Genomic DNA, 22,301 nt, shown 5'->3' on the forward strand with positions numbered 1-22,301 from the left:
CATGAAATTAGAAACTTCTTCATGGAAAGAAAAAGTCCAACCCTTCTCTGCAAATTTTCCTCAGCATTATTTAGAGTGGGCAAACTTTTCTTTTCCCTTTTAATATTGGGTCCAAAAATGTACACATTGGGCTTGAATGTCAATGAGACTTGATCCCCAATTCCATTTTAATGCTTTTGAAAATTTCAGGCTGCATTTCATAATTCTGTTTGTTGCTTCATTAAAATGTTCTTTATGGTGTTTGGACTAGGAAAGGGAATGCTGTTAAACAGGGAGTTAGCCTGTTAACTGGTAAAACATCAAGTTTTCCAGAAGGTTTGGTAGTTCATAATGTTTTGGTTTGTATTTTTTCTGTTGGTTTCCTTCATAATATATATGTGCAAGAGAAACAATGCAAAAAGGTTCTCTCTGGCAAAAAGAAATACTGCATTTTTTGAGGGATAAACCATTTTATCCCAAGACAAAGTGTAGTAATTCAGATGTCATATCCGTAGCCCTAGAATAAACCCTAAAAAGGTTTTCAGGATAAGAAGTACTAACAATTTATCCTGGTACAGCACAATGTGCATCTGAATGTTTATCCTGGGGCTGCATAAATGAATCAATGGAAGAAAAGTGGGCCTGCATTCATCTGCTCACTAAACCGTGACTAGAAAGGTGATGTCTGTATATACCAATCCTAGGATATTTCTGTTCCAGGATAGACATGCAACTTGTTCAGGGACAAATGGAACATCTGTTCCTAGCCTTTATTTCCTATAGGAAAAAAAGTCAGGATAAAAAATGTTTATAAAAGTACCAGTGTAATGGCACAGCCTTACCTCACATCGGTCTGGTTGTGATCCTCACTACAACCCTGATCCAACCCCAGTTGCATTTCTTGAAAAGACATTTCAAACATGTTGACTTGAATTACCAATACTATAGTGGGGACTGGCACCACTCAGCTAATTTTTTTAAGACAAAGCCAATGTCATATTTTATCTGTCTGTCTCTCTGTTTAACCAACCCTCTCTTGTTTTTGAAAGTTGTTGCAAGTGCAGTACATTTAAATGTTTCCTTTTGTAAGAAGTCTTTAGGGGTGTGCAAACTGGGCCCTATTCAATTCGGATTTGGCCCAAATCAGGGACAGTGATTCGATTAGTTGATTTGGATCACTGTCCTTGATTCGATTCAGCCAAATCTGAATCTGAAGATTTGATACTGATTCGGAGAATTAGCAATTCGGACACAGACACAGCTTTAAATGTTTTTTCTACATACCTCAAGGTACCAGGCATGGCTTGTGAACACTGCGATGCTGGGGCAGATGGAGCATCCCACAGGAGCATGGTGAGGGGGCCACATGCTCTGTGGAGAACTCAGAAGTGGATTGGAAGTACTTCTGGTCCACTTCCAGGTCCCCCAGGGAGCATGCTGGGCCCTCCCATGCCCCCCAGTTTCGGCAGTCTGCTGTTGGAGGACCCCGGGTGCCCCCCCCAGACCCAGGAGGTACCAGTTGCTAAGCTGAGGGGGCATGGGGAGGAGGGCCCAGCATGCTCTCTGGCGGACCTGGAAGTGAACATCTGGTCCACTTCCAGGTCTGCTGCTGAGCACACTGGGGAGTCTCTGGCACTTCTGTGGGACAATCCATGCACCCCGGCATCGTAGCATTCACGAACCGCCTGGCACCTTGAAGTATATAGAAAAAACATTTAAAACTGTCTCTATGTCCAAATTGCTGAATCTTTCCAAATCAATTTAGAGGATTCCAACTCAATTCAGAGAAATTAAAGGGTCCTTTGATTCGGTTCCATTTTGGAGATTTGGCCACCGAATCGGGCCAAATCTCCGTCGAATCGAATTGGGGACCAAAGCTTCACACAGCCCTAGATGTCATCCATCAGTAAAGGTTCTTTTTTTTTTTTTTTTTTTTTAATTGCTACTTGAAGCACAACTCAGGCAGCTTGCTGTACTTAAACCTAGTGGTCTTGATGGCCTCAGCCTGATACCTTATAGTAGTTAGTATAGATGAGCCAGATGACTCACATTTGCTACTCATGAAAGTAGGCAGGCATTCCAAAATACTGAAAATAGAGATCTGCCTTTCAGTAACAATGGCAGTGCTTCTTCTGAAACTACATTACTGCATCTGCTAATTCATGTTTCTCATGCTTCACTTTCTAGATAGTATCTATCACTTTCTGGGAAGCAATTCTGAAAATGGGAAGACAAATAGAAACCTACATCAGGCAGTCCCTGTGGGCACCTGTGGGCATCCAATCCACCCTGTTTTCAAATGTAGATTGATTTTTCCAAGTCTATTTTTCTTGTTGCATTGGTCTCTAATAATCAGTTTCCATAACATTTCAGTTCTACCGTTGCTTTCATTATCTATGATTCAGCAACAAACAAAGAAAAGAACACGTGGTATTTTGCACTGTAGACTTGAAAAGGGAACGGATTATACTCAAGCTGTAACAAAGAGCTATTAAATACTACTTTTCTTTTTTATAATTGGATGCACCTGATAAAAATCATTCTTCAGTAGGAAAATGATTATTTTGATAGTCTCAGAAGGTTGTTTTTTAAAATGTTTGATTGCTTTCAAAGATATACAGTGGATATCAGTTAAATTTTAAAATCAGAATAGTTTTTTTTGTATTTAGTTCCACTTTATATTAAACACTTCATAAGGCGTTTACAAGGAATTAGTGAACAGTGTGAGCATGTTTTATAAATGAGTAACTCATGCTTCAGATGCTTATAAGGACACTGTCAGGAGGTGTTCCAGCTGTTTGTAAGCTATATATTGACATTTGCAATCTATAGCTATATATAATTGATTCATTGTTTATTTAAATAGCTATTAGTTATTTAGTAACTCTTTATATACTATTTATAAATGGAAAGTTAGTCTGAATACTGACCATTTCCCTATATGCTGGTAAAATGATCTTCTTTATTTTTAGGGCTAGTTATAAGACAGCAGCATCAATTAACTTTTAATGCTTCCCTTTCTTCTCCCTAGGTTTATTAGAAAACAGGGTCTGGATAGGCTTTTCCTGGAATGTGATACTCACATGTGGCGCCTTGGAGACCGGAAAATCCCAGAAGGAATCACTGTAGATGGAGGATCAGACTGGTTCCTACTGAACAGGAAGTTTGTAGAGTATGTCATTTTCTCCGATGACGATCTGGTGACAAAGATGAAGAGGTTCTACTCTTACACATTGCTTCCTGCTGAGGTGCGTCAGTCCACAAGAAGTCCCTGTCTTCAAAAGTTGTTCCTTGTAGGCCCCACCCAAAGATCACTGAAGTCATCAAGTCTTTGCATTGATGCCAGTGAACATTATACCAGGCCCAGTATGCACAGGAGAAAATAATTTTATTGCGATTCTAATTAAGGTTTTTTATGTTCTAACTCTTTGTTTTATTTTTTAAGAGTGTAAGCCACTTCAAGATTATTACAGATTAATCAAATTTCAAGATTATTGTATTTTTACATGTTTTTCTATTTTCCAAAATTATTAGGGACAGAGACTTGTTTTCCTAAGGAGCTTTCCTCACATCATCCAACACTTTTTACTAAAACAAAATATATAAATCGGCCAAAAAAGGTTTATTGTTCTATTCAAAACTCAGCTGGAAGGCACAGTCACAAATAATTTAGATCATTCAGAAATCATTCTAGCTTTAACTGATGCAAGAATGGAGTGGAGACTACAATTTGTTTAAGTCTAATGTACAGCATTTTGTCAGGAGAAGGTACATTATCTTCAAGTAGAGCCATAGTCTTGTAGACCTGTGGGGTCAGGCCAACTCTCAGGATCTCAAAATTGCGCTGTTAGACAGGAGGGTGTGACACAATTGCACGTATACAAACACACATATCAATTAGGTGTATACACACACTACCACCTCAGGCACATACACATCCAAGCCAGCCTAGCCACATGCATACCTATCACCAATTCAAGCACATATACCATACACCCCAAAAGTTAGACACAGATCACTAATTTGTATATCATGCACACAATGACGTGTATATATATATGCGCACACACACACAGAACCCACCTACACATACACACAGGTAAGTTCCTATCTTTGATGGTACAGTGTATATGTGTGTGCTTGGGGTACCTCAGGTACCTAGGAGAAGGTTCAGGTGAGAGAGAGTTAAGGTGTAAGGAGTGAAAGTTGCCAGAACTTGGATTAGAACTGGTGGACTACAAAGAAACTGGCTGGGGAACTGAGGCTTGGGTTTACTTAGGGTAGACTGGGGCTGGAAACTGAGGCAGACAGCTAAAATATGGGGGGTGGGGGGCAGATAAGTGGTGGAAAGAAGGAGACAGCCAGGAAAGAAACTGAGGCAGAAACCTGGTTGCTCAGGGGAAAAGGAAAAGGCAGTGGGGATAAGACAGTGGCAAAGAAACAAGGGGTTTGGAGGCAGAGAGGAGCTCAGGACAGGTGTTGGAGGTGGCAGTGAGCCAGAAGCAGGAGAGGGAGAAATGAGACAGAAGTTAGAGGGGCAAGGAGCAGAGACTGGAGCAGGGCCAAACCATAGTAAAGTAAAACCCAACTTAGGGGTCCAAATAACAGTTTTATTAAACAGACAACATACTACACAGCCCCATGAAGTCATTGGTTCATACACACACACACACGCACTCACAATGGCAGCAGGAGAAAGAGACTCAGTAGAAAGGTTGGAGTCCAGATAGGGAAGAGAAGCAGAGTCCAAGTCCTTGGTTGAAGACGGGGTGGGGGTGATAGCTACCTATTCAGGCTGGAAAGGGGTCTTTGTCCAGTAGGTGTTGTCCAGAGGGGGGTCACTGGCAGGGCCTCTGGGTGGATAGGTGGTGTGGCATGGTGCTAGTCCAGATGGAGAGAGCATCCCAAGGAGTCAGTCTTCACTACCCGTTTTATAGGGCAGACTACCTCTAATCTCCAGTGGGGAGGGCCTGTCCAGACAATGTCAGTCCTGTTCCAAAGGGCTCCAGGTATTCTTACTGAGCTTGTGCAGCCTTGGCACAATAGTGGGTTGCCTCATCTTTTGTTTCTCGAATGCTGAGGGTAGTTCCAAGGGCTGGGTCGTTAGTCCAGGTAATGGTGTTGATGGTTCAGTCATTCAGAGGGAGCTATTTTTAGACCTACTGCCATTGTCTCTCAAGCACCCTCATTCATCCCCATTCAATCAGGAACCAAGTTACATAGGTGGGGTAGGTGCGAGTCATGGGTTACACAACCAGGCCTGGGGACAGGATGAAGACTTGACAAAATGGAAACGACATGACTTATGCTAACTTACATATATAGGCCTAAATCATATAGTACCAGTAAAACAGTAATATAGAACAGTAAAAATCAATATAAACATAATAATTATACAATATAAAGAAGGAGGAAAAAACCAAAACAAATACAACTAGCTACCAAAATAAAATGCTGAAGGTTATCCTATGTCTTAACTCACTTATTCTTATCTATAGGGAATAGAGAGAGAAAGAAAAAGTCAGAAATGGTTGGGGAAGGGGAGGGAATTCATTTTAAAAGGGGAAAAAAAGAAAAACTGGGGGTTTTGCTACAGTCTGACATGTTCACTGACTGTTCTACACCTGTGCTGGCAGGTGTATTGTTACCCTGGGTGTCGGGCCCTTTTCCCGAAGTATGAACATTGTGTGAGGAATATTGACCTGATGACTGTCTTCTAATGATACCTCCCTCTTCAGTGGCAGTCTCTGTGTGTTTGATAGATGGACTGACCACTCTTTAAAATTTAGGATAATAATCATTCAATGGAGCACAGTGATTGCCATAGTTTGATAGGGTTTCTTATTCTACACACATGTTAAATAAGATCTCTTTAATCCTATTCCTGCTAAAAATCACCCTTCCGCTCCACTCTGATAACCTTTTCATCCATTATCTTGCAGAGAATTTCTGTATCATTATGAAAGGACACAGGGCAATGGGTAATTGGGTAGCTTTTTTATTCTCGCTTGAATGAAAATGTATGCCTTTATGGGTTTAACCAGACAATTCAAGCATAAAATCCATATTCACTGAGCTGTCATTTAACATTAAAAAAGGGTAGGGGGATTATTTGGGGGCCAGCCATGTTAATGCTGTGCCATTTATTTATAGACTATTCTATAGTTGGTTTTAAACAGAAGTCACTGCTCCTGAAATCATCTTTTGCAGAGCTAAATTTGATCCTGTTCTGCTGCTTCCCTCCATGAGGTTTTCTCTGCTTGGTACAGGTCTAAGCTTCTAAAATCATTCTGCCTTGGCTGACCTGGTAACCTGCTACATTTGTCCCCATTACACATGATTAATGTAATAGCTGAAATTATGGTGATATAATTGGGGTGGCCCAATAGGAATTCCTTGCTGCCTTGAGTCAGCAAATAAAAACTTCTGATTTCAGACATAATTGCAGGAGACATAATGTCTTCCTGGTGCCTGGGGTGAATTGTATATTTCAGTGTGAGGTCATTCAACTAGCGGCTCATTACAAGTAATCTTTGGTACTCAGGGTAGGCAGACTAACAGAAGAATTGACTATGAGCCTGTTTATTTTTTCATCAATCACCATTGTGAGAGAGGCAGTTTGAAAATCTTCCTAGAAAATTCATTGAAATTTACCATCCCCATGTCTCTAAAGTTAACAATCTTGAGCATAGTAAACCAGAGAGTAACTTACAGAAGACAAAATGTTTTGCTTTTTTGCACTGGGATGGCTCATACAGTTGAAATAAATGCAGCATCACAATGACAGTGCCTTTCAGCTTCAGGATCACGAAGCTAGTTGTCTCAGAAATCTTAATTACAGTCATTCTGATGCCCAATAAGTCTTTTGTACCCTGCTTCTCCTCATACTCTGTTACTGTTTGACAGCAGGTATGCAATGCTATCGTGTTCATGCTGTACAGAAGGAATCGTGACAAAGCTACAGGAGAAATTACCTCCTCCATGTAAAGAAGCTGAGCCAAATGTGGTTAAAGTTCAGGCTAGCGGGCTGGTTTTCTGAGCTAAGATGATGAGAATGCAAGTCTGAGGAGCTAAACATTATCAAACTTTGTTACCTGTTTTGCAGTCTTTCTTTCATACTGTCCTGGAAAATAGCCCTTACTGTGATTCCATGGTGGACAACAACTTGCGGATCACTAACTGGAACCGTAAACTGGGCTGCAAATGTCAGTACAAGCACATTGTGGACTGGTGTGGCTGTTCACCTAACGATTTCAAACCTGCAGACTTCCACAGATTCCAGGTAAGTTTGCAAACTGCTCTGTAGTTGTCAGTGGGCCTGGTTTTCCACCCCTCATCTCTCTGATGTAGGGAAGCAATTTAATTGCAAGGCTGTGCTGTTGAAGAGATGAAAGACCTACTGTTGAAAATAATAGGAAGTCTTGGGCAAGATCTAAAGCCCAGTGAAGTTAATGGCAATTCTCCGTATTGACTTGGGATTTAAATTAGGTCCATAGTGAAGAATCAGCAGTAATATCCAGAAGATGCGCAAATGGCTCAGCTTTGCAAAGTGAAATACACGGGGGCTTTTGTTTCAATTTGATTGAAACAGAATCAGTGGCTCCTGCCACACCAGCCAGAGAGGGGAAGTGAGAAAACTATGTTCAGGGTAGGCCCAGGAGAGAGCAGTTGCATGGACTCTCACGAGATGCTGCACCACTTCAGATCTGTATATCCGCTATGCCAGAAAGTGAGGAAACCTGCTCCATTTCACACTAACAGTATCGGTGTAGCCAGGTCTTGCAATTTTATTGCAAAATTCACAGCATTTCTTCTTTGTCCTTCCAACCTTCCCCCACCCCCACTGGAGTCTGGACACTTGTGGATTATGAGCATTTCAGGTCTTCTTTATTTAAAAAGGAAGTTACAAGTCCTTATCAGAAGGAGCTTCATTGTGTTTTCAAACTGCACCTTAAAACCTAAAGAACCAAAAGGCAAATTAACAAGCTTCAAAATTGTTATTACTGTCCTTTAAACCTCAGGATTTTTAGTCGTATCTCATGATTTTTGGACATTAGGGCATGAAAACACAACCTCAAGGACTTTGATTGTTTTCCTTGAGGTATGGTTTCCTTGAGGGAAATGTAAGAGGGCACCGCTAGATGTATTCTGGGCGTGGTTGATCTCCAGGGTATGGTCGGGCAAAGTACCTTTAGCAGCTTGTTTCAAGGTCACTAAGTCTGCAGTTCCATTCCCCAAGCTCTGTGGGGTTCCCTGCACAAAGCTTGTTTTGCAGAAATGACAACCACTCCAAACCAGAGACCTTTTTACTGTCATGATACGCTCTACACCAAGCATCACTGAAGTCAGTGACATGCACTCACAAAAAACGCTAACCAAGCCTGCTTAAACGTCTCAACTCTGATCCTGGTAAATGCTCCAACAAAGAATAGATGGAAAGCTTTTATAAACCAATGAGGATATACAGAGACTGCAGCAGGTCCAAACCAGGAAAATATGCCATTTAGAGAATAATCGGGGAAAACTGAGCACCAAAGGAAATCACCAGTTGGAATAAGTGGTAACACCAACTATTGACAAGGGCTTGATAAGAAAGCCCCTGAGGTTAAACATGTTTCACCAGAAGGATGGCCCCCAGCTCAGAAAATTGTAAAACAGACCACAGAAGGAAAGTATGAGAGAGGGCACGTAAGCTCACCAGTCTGAAAGCAAAAAAACTGAACATGCTTAAAAGCACTTCTTTTAATAAGATCTGTAGCACCTTTGCACTCTTTAACACCCTAACCCTGAACATGGTAAAATAAAGAAATTTTAAAAGCTAATAAAGGAGAGTTGTGTGTGAACTACAATACTTCCAAGGTTCTGCAAAGTACAAAGCAGGAAATATAAAAGGGGCTGATCAAAACTCAAAAGCGTTGTCACAGATGGCACCTCTCCCAGAAACCTGTTAACACTTCATAACAGCAAATCCATACATACAAAGTACAATGCAAAATGACTGGATATCAAAGAGCTGGGAAACAATCCCCCCTCCTCCTCTGAGCCCTACCAAGAATTGCAAAATGTATCACTAAACAAAGGCTGTTTAACATTCTTGTCTAGCTCTTGGTCTGGACTTCTAGCCTTCTGTATCTACATACTCTTGTCTTACTGCTTGACCTCTTACAGATTGAGGTCTTTAGGTCTCCATATCTCATGCTTATCATGCTCATCATGAAAATATGCTCCTTGTCTACGGTACAGTCATTGAAGGCAGGAGAGATGAAATTGGCTTTCAGCGTGGGCACTAGTTCAGGGAGCTAGGTTTTGGACTCTGCCCCCCCATGCTCCTTATAAATTCTTGTGCACAGGTTTCCTGCACAATGTTGTGCTCAGCTGCTCTCTAGGTAAACAGATATGGCAAAATCACCCCGTGCCCATCCTTCTCAATCTTGTCTAATTAGATGTAACCACACAGATTCTCTTCATCCACACTGCCTTTCCATGTAGGGAGCCCCAGGACTTGAATGAAATTAATCTTGACTGAGGTCCTTTCTCCACTGCAGACTTTTGCTGTCATAGCCAGTTTGTTAGGGGCGTGAAGAGACATTGTCCCTGCTTGACACAGCAGAGGTCTGTGTAGATAGATGCTGGCTCTTCTGAGGAAAAAGGCGGTGGAATAAGCTATAGCAGCAGATGTATGGTCTTTCCAGTATGAGCTGCATCTATCCTTGCAGACCTTTGCTGCTAAAGTATCCCATTTCTCTCATACTCTTGTATATATGGCCATATAGAAAGGATTAAACCATCTATTATACAATGTGTACAAGACCATGTGTATGCAAGGAGCCTTTTATCTCTATATAGGTATATCATGTTCCTCACTATTTGATTTTTACGCATGCATATATAGATATTGATATAGATATAGATATATCTCAAATCAAATACGCATAAAAATCAAATTGGGTCACATACATAATATATCATACTTCACACAATGAAAAAATGAGTTTGTAAAAGCCCTGAAACAATTTATTATTGGAACGATTTCACTGAAGAAAAGGATTAGAGAGACCGATTTAAGGAAAAAAAGAAATGCAGAAGTGCAAAAGAGAGACTTGCCAGATTTCATTGTTCTGTGTTCTTCTGAGCTTCCCTCTACATCCCTCTATGGCTGGATCAGGAATGTGACACTTAGGGAAGGATAGATTTCATTGCCCTAATATTTTCCTTGTTCCCTGCCAACTGGCTATTTGTGTACAAAAGAGATTGATGTTCCCTGCATCCAAGTGTTTTCCTTCCCTCACTGCTGTACTCAGATGACTGGGTTCTCTGGCGGAAAGAGGAAGGAGATGTAGGGAAGGTCTCCCTTAGCTGGTGAGCAGTGTCACTCTTCTGTAGAGCTTTCCCACATCCCATTCCGTTACGTCCAGTGCAGCAAGGTAGTATTCCTACTCTGATAATGAAGAAACACCTCAGTTTGCCTATTTAGAAGACTACAGACTTCAGGAAAGAAAGTGAAAATCAAAATGTGTAGCATGCCTTGTATAGGTGTCCCTAATTCTTATCTTCTCTTAACCAATGAGGATAAATGAGCCTGAAACTAGCCCTGGAGGAAACCAGTGCATATTATCTCTCTTTCCTCTCTTTTTGTGTAGACCTGTACGTCTAGATCCTTTATAGTGCTTCACATGAAAATTAAGAGACTTTTAGGCATTTATGTACCTCCTTGGGGCTGTTAGGACATCTGGAGTTCAGTGACTCCCAAAACCTTATTCTAACACACTTTGTTTTCTCCGCATCTGCCTCAAGATGATGTGCAGCTTACAGCAGATAAGACATGTAGCCCTGGTTGCTGCCCCTCCCATCCCTGGCACTTTCCACCATGCCCTTATGTCATGATTAGAGACATTAGGCTGAATATTTAAAACCTGTTTGGTTTTGGAGAAGGCCAGAATACAGCCCTGCCTCTGGCCAGTATTAGTGGAGTACCAAAGTCTTGCCCTATTTGCAGAAGAAGTTATCAGGAATGGAATGCAAATAGCTCTTTACCTGCCATTCACTTGCCTTGCTCTCTTCTGCACACCCATCTGTCCTGCAGGCTTCATCTTCAGACCACCAATTACCATTTGCCACCACCTACACTATGGCACCACGCTGTCTTACATTGCCTATTGCTGGCTATCGTTTCCTTTCCGTGTTTGAGTTTGCCCATACTTAAAGCTATTCAGTATTAAACTCACATGCTGCCTTACTCCAGAGTAAAGTATCACCTTAGTGCTAATCGGGAATAGTAACTGAGCTTTAAATTCATACCTCGCCTTCATCCAAATTACCTTTTATCTGTAGATAAGCCATATTATTCCTAACCTGCTTAAAAAATGTAATTGACTGAGGCATGACATTGAATAGTATGAATTATGACCAGAGATCCTCATTTGCTGTTAAAAAATCCAAAATTCTCTGATTTTAAAAAAATCCACAATTCTCTGGTTAAAAACCCCCGAGTCCACATTGTTCCATAATTAAAATGGAATGGCACCATATATAGAGGTGCTAGACAGTCACATTGCTGGGGTCACCTGACCCCAGTTATCTTTCCTGCCTGGTGCAGGGGGCTGGACTCAATGATCTTCCAAGGTCCCCTCCAGCCTTACAATCTATGAATCAGTTGAACACAATGTTTTATTAAGATTTTTACAATTTTAACGCAATTTGGAAGTCTATCGGTGCCTCAATCGTTATAATAAAATACATTGTAAATACCTATATACTTTGGCATTTGATTTTGGTTTGTTTAACATGGAAAACCAGAGCTCCTGCTGCCCCCTTTGCTCACCACGACTGAGGTCCAGCTGCAGCTGGTCCTTTGATATAAATGCCTGAGGTCACTGTTAAAGTTTTGCATTAGGGAGCAAAAATGCCATAAAGCTGAGGGTTATGTACCTTTCTTGGCACTTTTTGGAAACTTTGGCAGAAAAAGCCTCATGGAGCACTGGAGTGCCTCATCCCCAGTGTTGCAGGCAACATGAATGTGCACAGGAGCATACAAGCTCTTCCCTTCAGCCTCTTACTTCCATGCTGTTGGGGCAGATTGAGTGCACCCTGCAACCACACACGCTACCAATCAACGCAGATGTTGGGGGCTCGGGTGCTAGGACAGTGGTGGCAGGGGAGCTCAGGGCTGGGGCTGGTGCGTGAGGCTCACAGGATATCAGATGTGAGCTGTGTGTGTTTGGGGGCGGGGAACAAACTCCTTTGGTGTGTGTTTTGGGGTCTGTGTGAGCGTGTGTGAGGCAGGGGGCCATGACAGCGATGTGGGGTGGGACAGGGGCCCCTGAAGGCAGGTATAGGGGGCTCTGAGGGGGGTGGGGGAGCCGGGTTCCCTGAAGGGGGGGAGTTGGAGGGGGAGGGGACCATGAGGTGTGTATAGGAAAGTCCTAAGAGGGGGTGTAAAAGGTGTATGTATAGGGGAGGAAGGGCAGAGGGCCATGGGTGGGAGGCAAGGATCCCTGAGAGAGTTATATAGGGGAGGCAAGGGCTTCTGATAGGGACAATGGCCCTACAGGTGGGTGTGTAGGGGGGTGAGGAGGGCAGGAGCCTCTCCCCCCCCACAGGGGGGGTCAGGCTACTCAGCCTCCCACATGGAGGTCAGGGCAGGGCCTGTCCCTGCCAGCAGCTGCTGTCTGCACCACAGGTTCGGGCCCTGGCCAGGCCAGGGAGGGCCTCCATGTGTTAAGACCTGGACCAAGGTGATCTCCCGGTGCCAGAGCACCTGGGGCATGGCAGGGCTGGGTCCCGGCGTGGGGGTGCTGCCCAGGTTCCCCAACGCCAGCCTGAGAATACCCGCCAACCCCTCCCCCACTCCTCCAGCCTGCCCCCCTACACCCTTGCCCTGCCCCCTGCCAGCCCTGGTGGCTCCCACTATAAGCCCCCCAGCCCTGGCAGTGACACCTGCACCCCCCTGCCCTGCCAGCTCTCCCCACAGCCCCCTTCCCCAGTTCTGGCAGCACAGCTCACACTTAATCCACAAGCATCCTCCCCCCAACCTACCCCAGTTCTGCTAGTACCCCTTATTCCCAACCCATAGTCCCCTGCTCCCTCCCAGCCATGTTGGAGAGGGCCCCTAGCTGCCCCCAAGCCCCAGCCCCTTAGTCCCCCTGAGCACTACTCACCCCGAAGTCTGCAGGAGGGAAAGTGAGTCTGAGCCGGCCCTGGCTGACAGATTCTCAGACCCCTTCCCCTCCTCCTCGCCCTCTGGACAGGCCTAAGAGTTTCCTGCCCTTTTGCAAGCACCTCGTTGCAGGCTGCAACTCTGTCGGCTGGCGGACAGCTGTCTGCAAAAGAGAAACCAACTGTTTCCTGCTTCCAAGGGGAAACTCCACATTTTTTTCCTTTAAAGGGGAAAATCCGTGTTTTTCCACAGGAGCAGGAAACTCAGATCCCTGATGATATATTATAATGTCTTCTCCTCAACCAGCTGCAAAAGGACAGGATTAAACTGAATTAGAATTTAAAAAGTCTGTTAAGAAATATTGGCTTTGTAATTTATAGAGGGCATGGACATTTTCAAACTAAATTCTTCCATTTCCCACAAAAATTATTTGAGACCACTAGACTAGCTTCCCATGTACAGTACTGTAGAACCCAAGTAGGTACAAGGAGGATCCTCTTCTGTCACTAATGTGATTACAGTTCAATCCATGTTTTTCCCTTAAACCGTCTATTTTTCCTGTAATTTGATTAGCTTTTATAGACCATAAATTAATAACAAGCATAGACTCTCTAATTTACTTTAATTTAATCCCCTAAAAAGATTTAGCATCTTTTTCTCATTTGAAAGTAATGTCGTTTGAAACTTCAGGGAAGGGAAGTTGTTTATAATAAGCTGAAAGCAAAAGATGCATGTCAACTGTGCAGGCTGTAACAGCCCTGTTGATTTAGGGGTTCATACAATGGCAACATGTTCCCTAAACTTTTGGTATGTACTCTTTTCTACATAACTGTCATGCTGATAGAAAGCCTTTCAATAAATGCGCTTGAAAGCTATTATCTGTTCTAGAAATCTCTGTGGCACTTCTTCCTTTGTCTAATACCATATTGCTTCCTAGATGATGATTGTCAGCTTATTTCTGATGGCAAAGAGTCTCATTCTGAAAGAGTGAAATTTGCTCCTCTGCAGACCACTGACATAGGTCTCTTCATCAGAGGAGGGACTTTGTACTCTGCAGAAGAGTGAGTCTCACCAAAAAGGGAGGAAAGTTCATGGACAGTTTCTGTATCTTTGTGTTAGTGTATGTAATACAGGGCCTGCTGAATGAAATAGCCCTTCCTATGCCCTCTAGAGTGCAAAGCTTCATAGTGTTAATTGTGTCTTGCCAGCAATTCATAACAAATTGGTCTTTATCATTGTCATTACCATAAGATATACATTAATCCTGGCTGCTCATGGAGTTACGTCTGGGATGAATATGGCCCAGTGAATTTTACAGTCTTCTTGACAGGCTTTCTACAGGCTCTGATCAGATGAAGAAGAGACGCTAGGGTGTGACATTTTTGAACAAAGCAGCTTGCTGTTCTAAATGGACTACAAAGCAAGACTAATCAACAGTAGGCTGTTCATCCTCACTCCGCTTCTCTTTATCTGGCTCATACCCAAATACCCCTCGAGGAAGAAGAATACTTTGTTCTTAGGGTAAGGGTCACTAGCTTTGACCTTCCTGTGAATGTTGTATGTAAAACTTTCCCCAAAGATATCCAGATAACCCCTATAAAACCCTCAGTGCTCATCACTGATTGCCAGTCTGATAGACACTGCACTCAGCATGGGATTATCCCATGCACATTGTGCCTGGAGCGACCATTCTAATTTAGCACTGTAAATTAAAAAAAAAAATCTTCTTTTCCCATTTGTCTGTAGCATTATTGCTGTAAATATAATGCCTATAGGCTCCAGCCATAATCAGAGTCTTGTGCACACAATAGGAAATAGCCTCTTTCCCAAAGGATGTAAACTCTAAATTGACAAGTCAAATGAAGGATCAGAGAAGGAACAGTCTCACCGGGAGGTGAAGTGACTTACCCAGAGGATAAAGGATTTCACTGGCGGATCAATGACACCATCTCATTGACATCATGACTCTTTGTCCAGTGCCCTGCTCACTGGTTCACATCACAGCCCTTCCTGAAACCCACTAATATGGACATACATTTGAAAGGAAACACTGTGGTTCATTTAACTAAATTATGTACCAGGTCCTAAGTGAGTGGTACTTGAATATGTTCAACAATCTCTATATAAAAGAGTTAACAATGTATTTCTCAGTATTGTTGGCAAATTTCTGCTTGACTGCATCATCTGTATATATTGTATTCAGAGTTTCTCTGTCTGCTATTACTTGGCTCTACAGAAAACAAAATTAAATAGTTGTTGCTGAAGTTTTAGCCTTTTTGCCATACCCTTCCCCCATTTACTTCAAATCCTTGTCTGTCATGTCCTGCTTTTACTTAGATTATAAACTCTTCCGAGCTGGCATTGCATCTTCTCTAAGATCTACCAAGGGCACTTCTTTGAGCAGTAAAACCAAAGAATAATTAAATTCCAGCCCCTAACAGTTGCACAAAAGTCACAAGCAAGGAATCAGAGGGGTTTTCCTTTTGTTCTCAGGGACCTACCAATCTGGACAGAGAAAAAAACATATGCTTTGATATGAGCATTAGTCCAGCATCACTGTTTAATTTGTTGTAGTCCATAGGGAAATGCTCATGTCCTAAACTCCACCCTGTTGCTTAGGACAACAGTGCTGTGACTAGAAATGGAAACTTACTGATAAATCTTTTTTTTTTTTTTTATTGTCAACACAGCAGACTGCCAGGCCAACGTTCTTTGCCCGCAAATTTGAAGCTGTGGTGAATCAAGAAATAATTGGCCAACTGGATTATTATTTGTATGGCAACTATCCATCTGGCACACCAGGCCTCAGGTCGTACTGGGAGAATGTGTATGATGAGCCTGATGGTATTCACAGCATCAGTGACATTACGCTGACCATGTACCACTCATTTTCCCGCTTGGGCCTAAGGAGAGCTGAGACTTCATTTCACACTGATGGAGACAACAGCTGTCGGTTAGTTTGAATGTTTTTTTTCTGTTTTATAAATAAATGGAAGAAGGATTCTTAGGATTCTCAGTTGGGCCTGATACCCATTGATTTCAGTGAACTTGGGGTCAGATCCTCATATTGCAAACTGCTGGCATGTATGGTGTGAGTGGTTGTGCTGCTTTACAATAGTGTAAAATAGTGCCTTCACCGCAGGTATTTCACTCGTTTTGTCATATAGGGTGACGTGCATATTCATAACACAGGGCCAGTCAACTGTGATAAGTCGTACGTATTTCCAAGAATGTTAGTGGCCGTCTTTGTCCCTCTGGAAAACCACAACCATGAAGTCAGGTCAGGTCACCCAAGTCTCCTGGACAGGTCACTAAAGCTTTCTAGGCCAAAAATGCGGTCAATGATGTAAAATGTAGTAACAAATGATGATACCCTTTCTATTCCACAAACCTAGTAAATAAAATCCCTTTCACTGAATATTTTAAGGGTTGGGGGTTTTTTGCGATTACACAGAAATGTTGCTTTCATTCATTTCAAAGCAAAGTTAACATAGTTGTTTGTCTTCCCTGCATACATAATGTGAAAGGGTTTATTTTCAGAACAGGCCTTCAATGCTTTCCCTGATAGACAACGATTCTCCCTCTACTTTAAAAAATACCTACTCCTGCATTTTTACCTGTCTGTCTTTTAATGCTAACAGATGAATGCTTACAACCTAACTTTGTGACTGCTAAATATATTCCTTGCAGTTTGATGTGTCCTGTGTTCTTGAGTAGGAACCCAGGTTTTTGTGACTTTCCCAGCACAAAATGTCTGAGTATAGTCCCATTTGGAAAACTTTGATAATTTGTAAGCCAGATTTCCATTACACCACTCCAATAAAGGTTACTGCAAAACAGTAAAAGATCAATAACACTTTGATATAAATAATCACTAGAAGAACATCATCTCTTATTTGAAGTAAAGACAAATCTAAAAAAAAAATTCCATGGTTATTTGGCGTGTAGCAACAAAACCAGAAGAGGAGATGGGAGCAACATGTTGCTAGTAATAAAACAATGTAACAATTACTTTTCCTCTCCCTTTTGCTAGCATTTTAGCAATGATTTATATGAATGGTGGATTACATTTATATAGAGCCTTTCATTGAAAAGGAGCTGAAGGTGATTTGCAGGCTTAAACACACACCACGCACAGGGGAATCATTTTATTCACCACTGAAACACTGCTCCTTTGGGATGAAACACAGCTGTTTTACAACACACAGAGAGTCTATGAAGCAAGTTAAGGCAGAAAGTCTATGATGTCCAAAGGAAACTGCACTTGGCTACTTTGCCTAACCCCCTCGTGGCTAGGAGTATCTGGTCACAGCCGCAAGTCCTGTCCAATTTTAATTTTACAAGGCATATCCCATCCCATTCTTTGCAGTTGCTTTCCTTCTTTGACTTCCTCTCCCTCTTCCTCTCCCTCTCCCTCCCCCTCATAATTTTGAGAGTCTCCAAGGCAGCAGCAGAGGTAATAGGCCTGGGTTTGTGTTCCTCTGCAGAATCACTTTTGCTCTAGGGCTTGCAGCTGCATGAAGTCAGCAGATACTGCAGTCACCACCCTAGTTCATTTGACACTGCTTCAGGCAGCAGAAGGAAAGCTTTGCAGCACAAGAGCTCACTCCGTCAATCCCGTACCGCCACGAGTTGATGCACAGGAAATTTCTGTAAGGGAAGTTGCTTTGGAGACTACTAACGAGTTGTAGCCCGCTGCTTCAAAGGCATGCCTCTTTTGACTGTTGTTGAATTTAGGTTATATCATGCATCAACATCTTAAGAGAGTTGGGATTTAATTTATCTCTCTCCACCCCGTGATATTTTTACCAGTTGCTGCCAAGAGACAATTTAGTCAGAGTGTTTCATGGATAGTATAAATATTTGCTTGGACACGCACAAAATGGAAGGTCGTTGGAATTCAGAACAGAAGCTGGCTTGTCACTTCCGTTGGCTCCTGTGCTTTGTTTGTTGTCTCGTAGCAGACTCCGCCGGAGTCGGCCTGTTTGTATTCTGTCTTCCTATGCTTACTTCTCAAGCTCTAGAAATTTCAACCCTTGCTTCTATAGGTTTCATATAATGCAACATTGTTCTTAGTCAGCTGTCTTCAGCCCTAGCTCCCTGCCATACATCATCATCACAGGGAGTCGGGTTTTAGCAGACAAGTTTTCATAGGCAGATATAATACTAGGGCGTTTAGAACGTGTCTGTCACTTACTTCCTTCACAATGAATTACAGCACTGCAAAAATGTCCAGTTATCCTGATTAGAGCCATAGTTGTACCCTTTATAGTATTGCTAAGAAAACCATTCGGAGGATAAAATATTCAGTTAGCCATATGTTACATTGTTTTTTTACTAGCCATATGTTTAAACCAGGGACAGGCAATTATGTCAGGTGGAGGGCCTCTTACTGAGTTTTGGCAAGTCATTGAGGGCAAATAAATACTAATTTTCTAAATGTTTTAGGGGCCCCATGGACCAGATACAATGGCTGCATTTTGCCCACCCCTGGTTTAAACATATGACTATGAACATTATTTGACAAGTTTAACTAAACTCTACAAATCCTTCTTGTTAATGTTTTCTAAATAAATGGAAAGATGGACAGTATCTGGCAAAAGCAAACCAAGCCCTTCTGTAAGGAGAAAGGCATTTTGTTCAACTATGCATCAACAACTTGTTTCCAGTATCCCCTGACAAAACCAATGCATAAAACATGGCCTTTTCTGAATTGTGTTCAGTGCAGCACCTCTACTCTGATTTGCAACACCCTTTTATGTTCCCACTCTGTGGATGTCTTGATAAAAACATACCAATTGCTGCATGCTACAAGGCGGTTTTATGACAAGGCCCTTGACATTGGTTTGATCACTGAATAATTTGAGAGCGAGGCTGGAGATGGCAGCAGGAAAAATCTCTGAGAAGCACAAGATCCTTGTCAGTTGACAAACAGGGATTTGCATCGAATTTGTATTCTTAATTTGTGCTACGTAAAAATAAGGCTAAGGACTGGTTCCACATGACCCATATAAAGTCTTGGTAAATGGAACTATCGTACTGTTATCGTAGCAACGAGAGGCACTCGGTTAAGATGGTGCTAAAGGCATAAAACACAGACAGCAGATATGAATGGGACACAGAGACTGCAAACCTATCTTATGCTTTACTGTCTAGTCCTACATTTCAGTGTTCACAGGTAGGTAGGACAAGGGTAGTCTGTTTGACATTATTGCTTACAGTAACAATTGTTATACTTGGACATCGGTAACAAACCCCGACTGAAGTATCAAGGGTTAGAAATTTTCTGAAAGTAATTGAGTTACCAGTGAACGTTTATGCTGCCAAACTGTTGCTAGAATAACTGTAAACTGGCAAAACTGCCTAACTGCCATTTGTCTCTGATGGACTGGAAAACTTTCCTCCCTGGCACTATATTGCACAAAGCTTTTCCTTCACACTTCTCAGTTCTCCACGAGGCAAAAAAAGGCCCCAGTCCTGCAAAGTCTTATTTGAGCGTTTAACTGGAGCCAGTGTGAGTACTGCCAAGGAAATCAACAGAATTGCTCCGACCGCATGAGATTAAGCACATGCAAGTAACTTTACAGGATCAGGGACAGGAAGGGGCAGATTCTCTCTGCAACTCAATCCAGTTGTGTCTTTAACGAGAAAGGCTTCCTATTCAGAACAGAGCGGTGATTAGAAATAAACAGCTAGGCTGTAACTCTGTCGAGAACACTACTTTTGTGGCATCTTATTTAAAGCAAAATAGTGTTCACAGAATTCAGAGTTTTCTCAGGAGAGGTAAGTTTCTGGAATAGAAAGGTTTTGGGGAGCTCTGACAGCTGTGTGCTAAAGCACGGGGGTGAGAGGCTGCAGTACCCCACTCTAATTAGGGCAGTTAGCCTGATGGTTTCAAGACGTGGGGCATGGTAACTGGGTCACATTTATGCACTTCCCTATTTTAATTCATTTTCAATGGAGCTTTAGGCATGGCCTTCATTTGAATTGGGACCTCAAAACTAAGTACTTCTTAATACAGAAGTGTCTGGATGTAGATCTGAACTCTGCAGTTTGGACTCCTTACCTTCATGTAAAATATGTCTCCGTGTAGGATTTCTTAGGCAGAAAAAGGTTAATAGGAGATTTCTGGGATGTAGAGACACTCTAGAGGTTTAATTGTGAATGTCTTTCAAATTAGCATATTCTTAGTAAGAATTTTAATGTTTCGGAACGATAAGAACAACCTGAGAATAATTGATAATGAGGAAGGAACATATTTAAAGTTTCTTAATGAAGTAATACTATATTTCTTAACTGAATCAAATATATTTTAAGCCACTAGCTTCACATGAATGGTGATTCCATGTCTCTCTCTTTCCTAAGTGTGATACCACCTGTGTATACTACATGTTTTACAGGTATTATCCTATGGGCCATCCAGTTTCTGTCCATCTCTACTTCCTTGCTGACCGTTTTCAGGGCTTCCTAATCAAACATCATGCAACCAATCTGGCTGTCAGTAAACTAGAAACTTTGGAAACTTGGGTGATGCCGAAGAAAGTGTTTAAAATTGCCAGTCCACCAAGTGATTTTGGAAGGCTGCAGTTCTCAGAGGTAAGCATTCCTCATAACCTCATTCTCAGCAGGGTTTATAGGTGACTGATAAATTAGCATGCCAGCTCAACAGTATATTGGAAGACGTGAGGACAAATCTGAGGGCAGAGTGACTCAGAAGTTGACTGAACAAATACTTTTCTGTAGGAGGTACCAATGGGAATTCTAATTTATTGGCCAAGTCTCTATCATGTTGATGACTTCCTGCGTGATATCCTTTATGCAATGTGTTCCTCTTGTTTTAAGTGGGAGCTGAAGGCCATCTTTTCTCAGGAATGGTAACTGTTGCTTATTTCCCCCTTTAAGAAGGACTTTGGGCTAAAAAAAACCCTAAAGATACTGCAGCTCTAGACTGGGGTAGACTTTATGGTGGAATCTCTGTGCACTATTAGATTCTCCTTCTCCCAAATACACTGATAAAAAATTAACATTAATAAAAGTCAGGGACTGATGCTATGCGTGACTAGAATATTGATGTAGGAACATCAAAGAGAAAATTATCACAGCAGCAGTTGAGATTTACCCACAAATCCTGTTATTTCTTCATAGGATTTGCCTCAGTATCTAACACACACAGTGTGAAAAATGAACCCCTAAAAGACATCTGGAAAGTAGACTGGTAATAGAACCTGACATCTATGTTCTGTTTTAAAGATATAACTGTCTGAACATTTAATTTCATGATTTTTCTTGTTAAGCTACAAATTTCAATTAAAGCATAACATTGATTGAACAAATTTGTTCCCAGTCATTATGGCCAAGTCCATAAATTAACATCTTCTTGGGCAATTAAGAAGGGCCGAGGTAGGATTCAGTGTTTTGGTGTGCGTGGCAAATCCAAGACATTAATGTCCCATTAAGGAGATGAATACAGGGTACATTCCGTTTATCAATGTGTCTGGTGGTTGACTTGCCATTTTGTGTTGTGATAAATTGACACACAAGCTGTATTTCTTGTGATTTGTAGTAGCACTTCTCTTGTTTATTTGGGGTTTTTTTTTAATCCTACTTTAGCACAATTCCTGATCAAAGTGTTTCTAAGTTTGAAAACACAGGTGCTAGAAGCAGAAACAGATTGCCTAATTATATTAAAATTAAAGTATTCCAGACTTTCTCAAACACAGTGTTGAATAAGAAAAAGAACAAATCTGGACTTCTATCAATCCTTCAAAAAGTTTTGGCTCACAAATCTGCCCACAGGTCCTTAGATAAGGGACCCATATAAGTGTGATCAAGGAAGAATTTGGCTTTTGGTGCTCTCGCTTCACTTTAGAAGGAAAATTTTCATTTGTCACAAAGAGAAGCATGGATAGGTGCATGAAAAGCTGTTTGTTTCAATTCTTGTTTCTCCCTTGTATTCTCAAATTGTTCTGTCTCTTTGAGTTGATTCATGTTAAGAAAATCAGGAAGTAAAAATTACTTATTTTCATCGCCTTTTAATTACTGATTTGACTTTAGCTTGGACAGTGGACATGTATTTTTGGACCAGTTTCCCCAGTATAAATCCAAAATAACTTGTCTGGCTTCAGTCAAGACTGACAGACCCCAGAATTGATCTTTCTTTATTACA

General features: G+C 41.8%; 1 protein-coding gene across 2 annotated transcripts in view; it reads left to right on the plus strand.

The window, feature by feature from the left end:
- XYLT1 (xylosyltransferase 1) overlaps window positions 1-22,301 on the plus strand; it is a 333,774-nt gene that overhangs the window by 282,369 nt on the left and 29,104 nt on the right. Inside the window, exons 7-10 of one of the 2 annotated variants that reach the window (XM_090023581.1) lie at window positions 3,011-3,227; window positions 7,085-7,261; window positions 15,826-16,088; window positions 20,536-20,731. In XM_090023581.1, the coding sequence (XP_089879707.1) occupies window positions 3,011-3,227; window positions 7,085-7,261; window positions 15,826-16,088; window positions 20,536-20,731 (853 nt within the window). The remainder of the gene's footprint in view (window positions 1-3,010; window positions 3,228-7,084; window positions 7,262-15,825; window positions 16,089-20,535; window positions 20,732-22,301) is intronic. The other variant, XM_090023582.1, reaches the window with a different exon arrangement.

This window comes from Crocodylus siamensis, chromosome 12, assembly GCF_052110815.1.
Source record: "Crocodylus siamensis isolate JL-2025a chromosome 12, ASM5211081v1, whole genome shotgun sequence".
In the NCBI taxonomy this organism is placed as follows: Eukaryota; Metazoa; Chordata; order Crocodylia; family Crocodylidae; genus Crocodylus; species Crocodylus siamensis.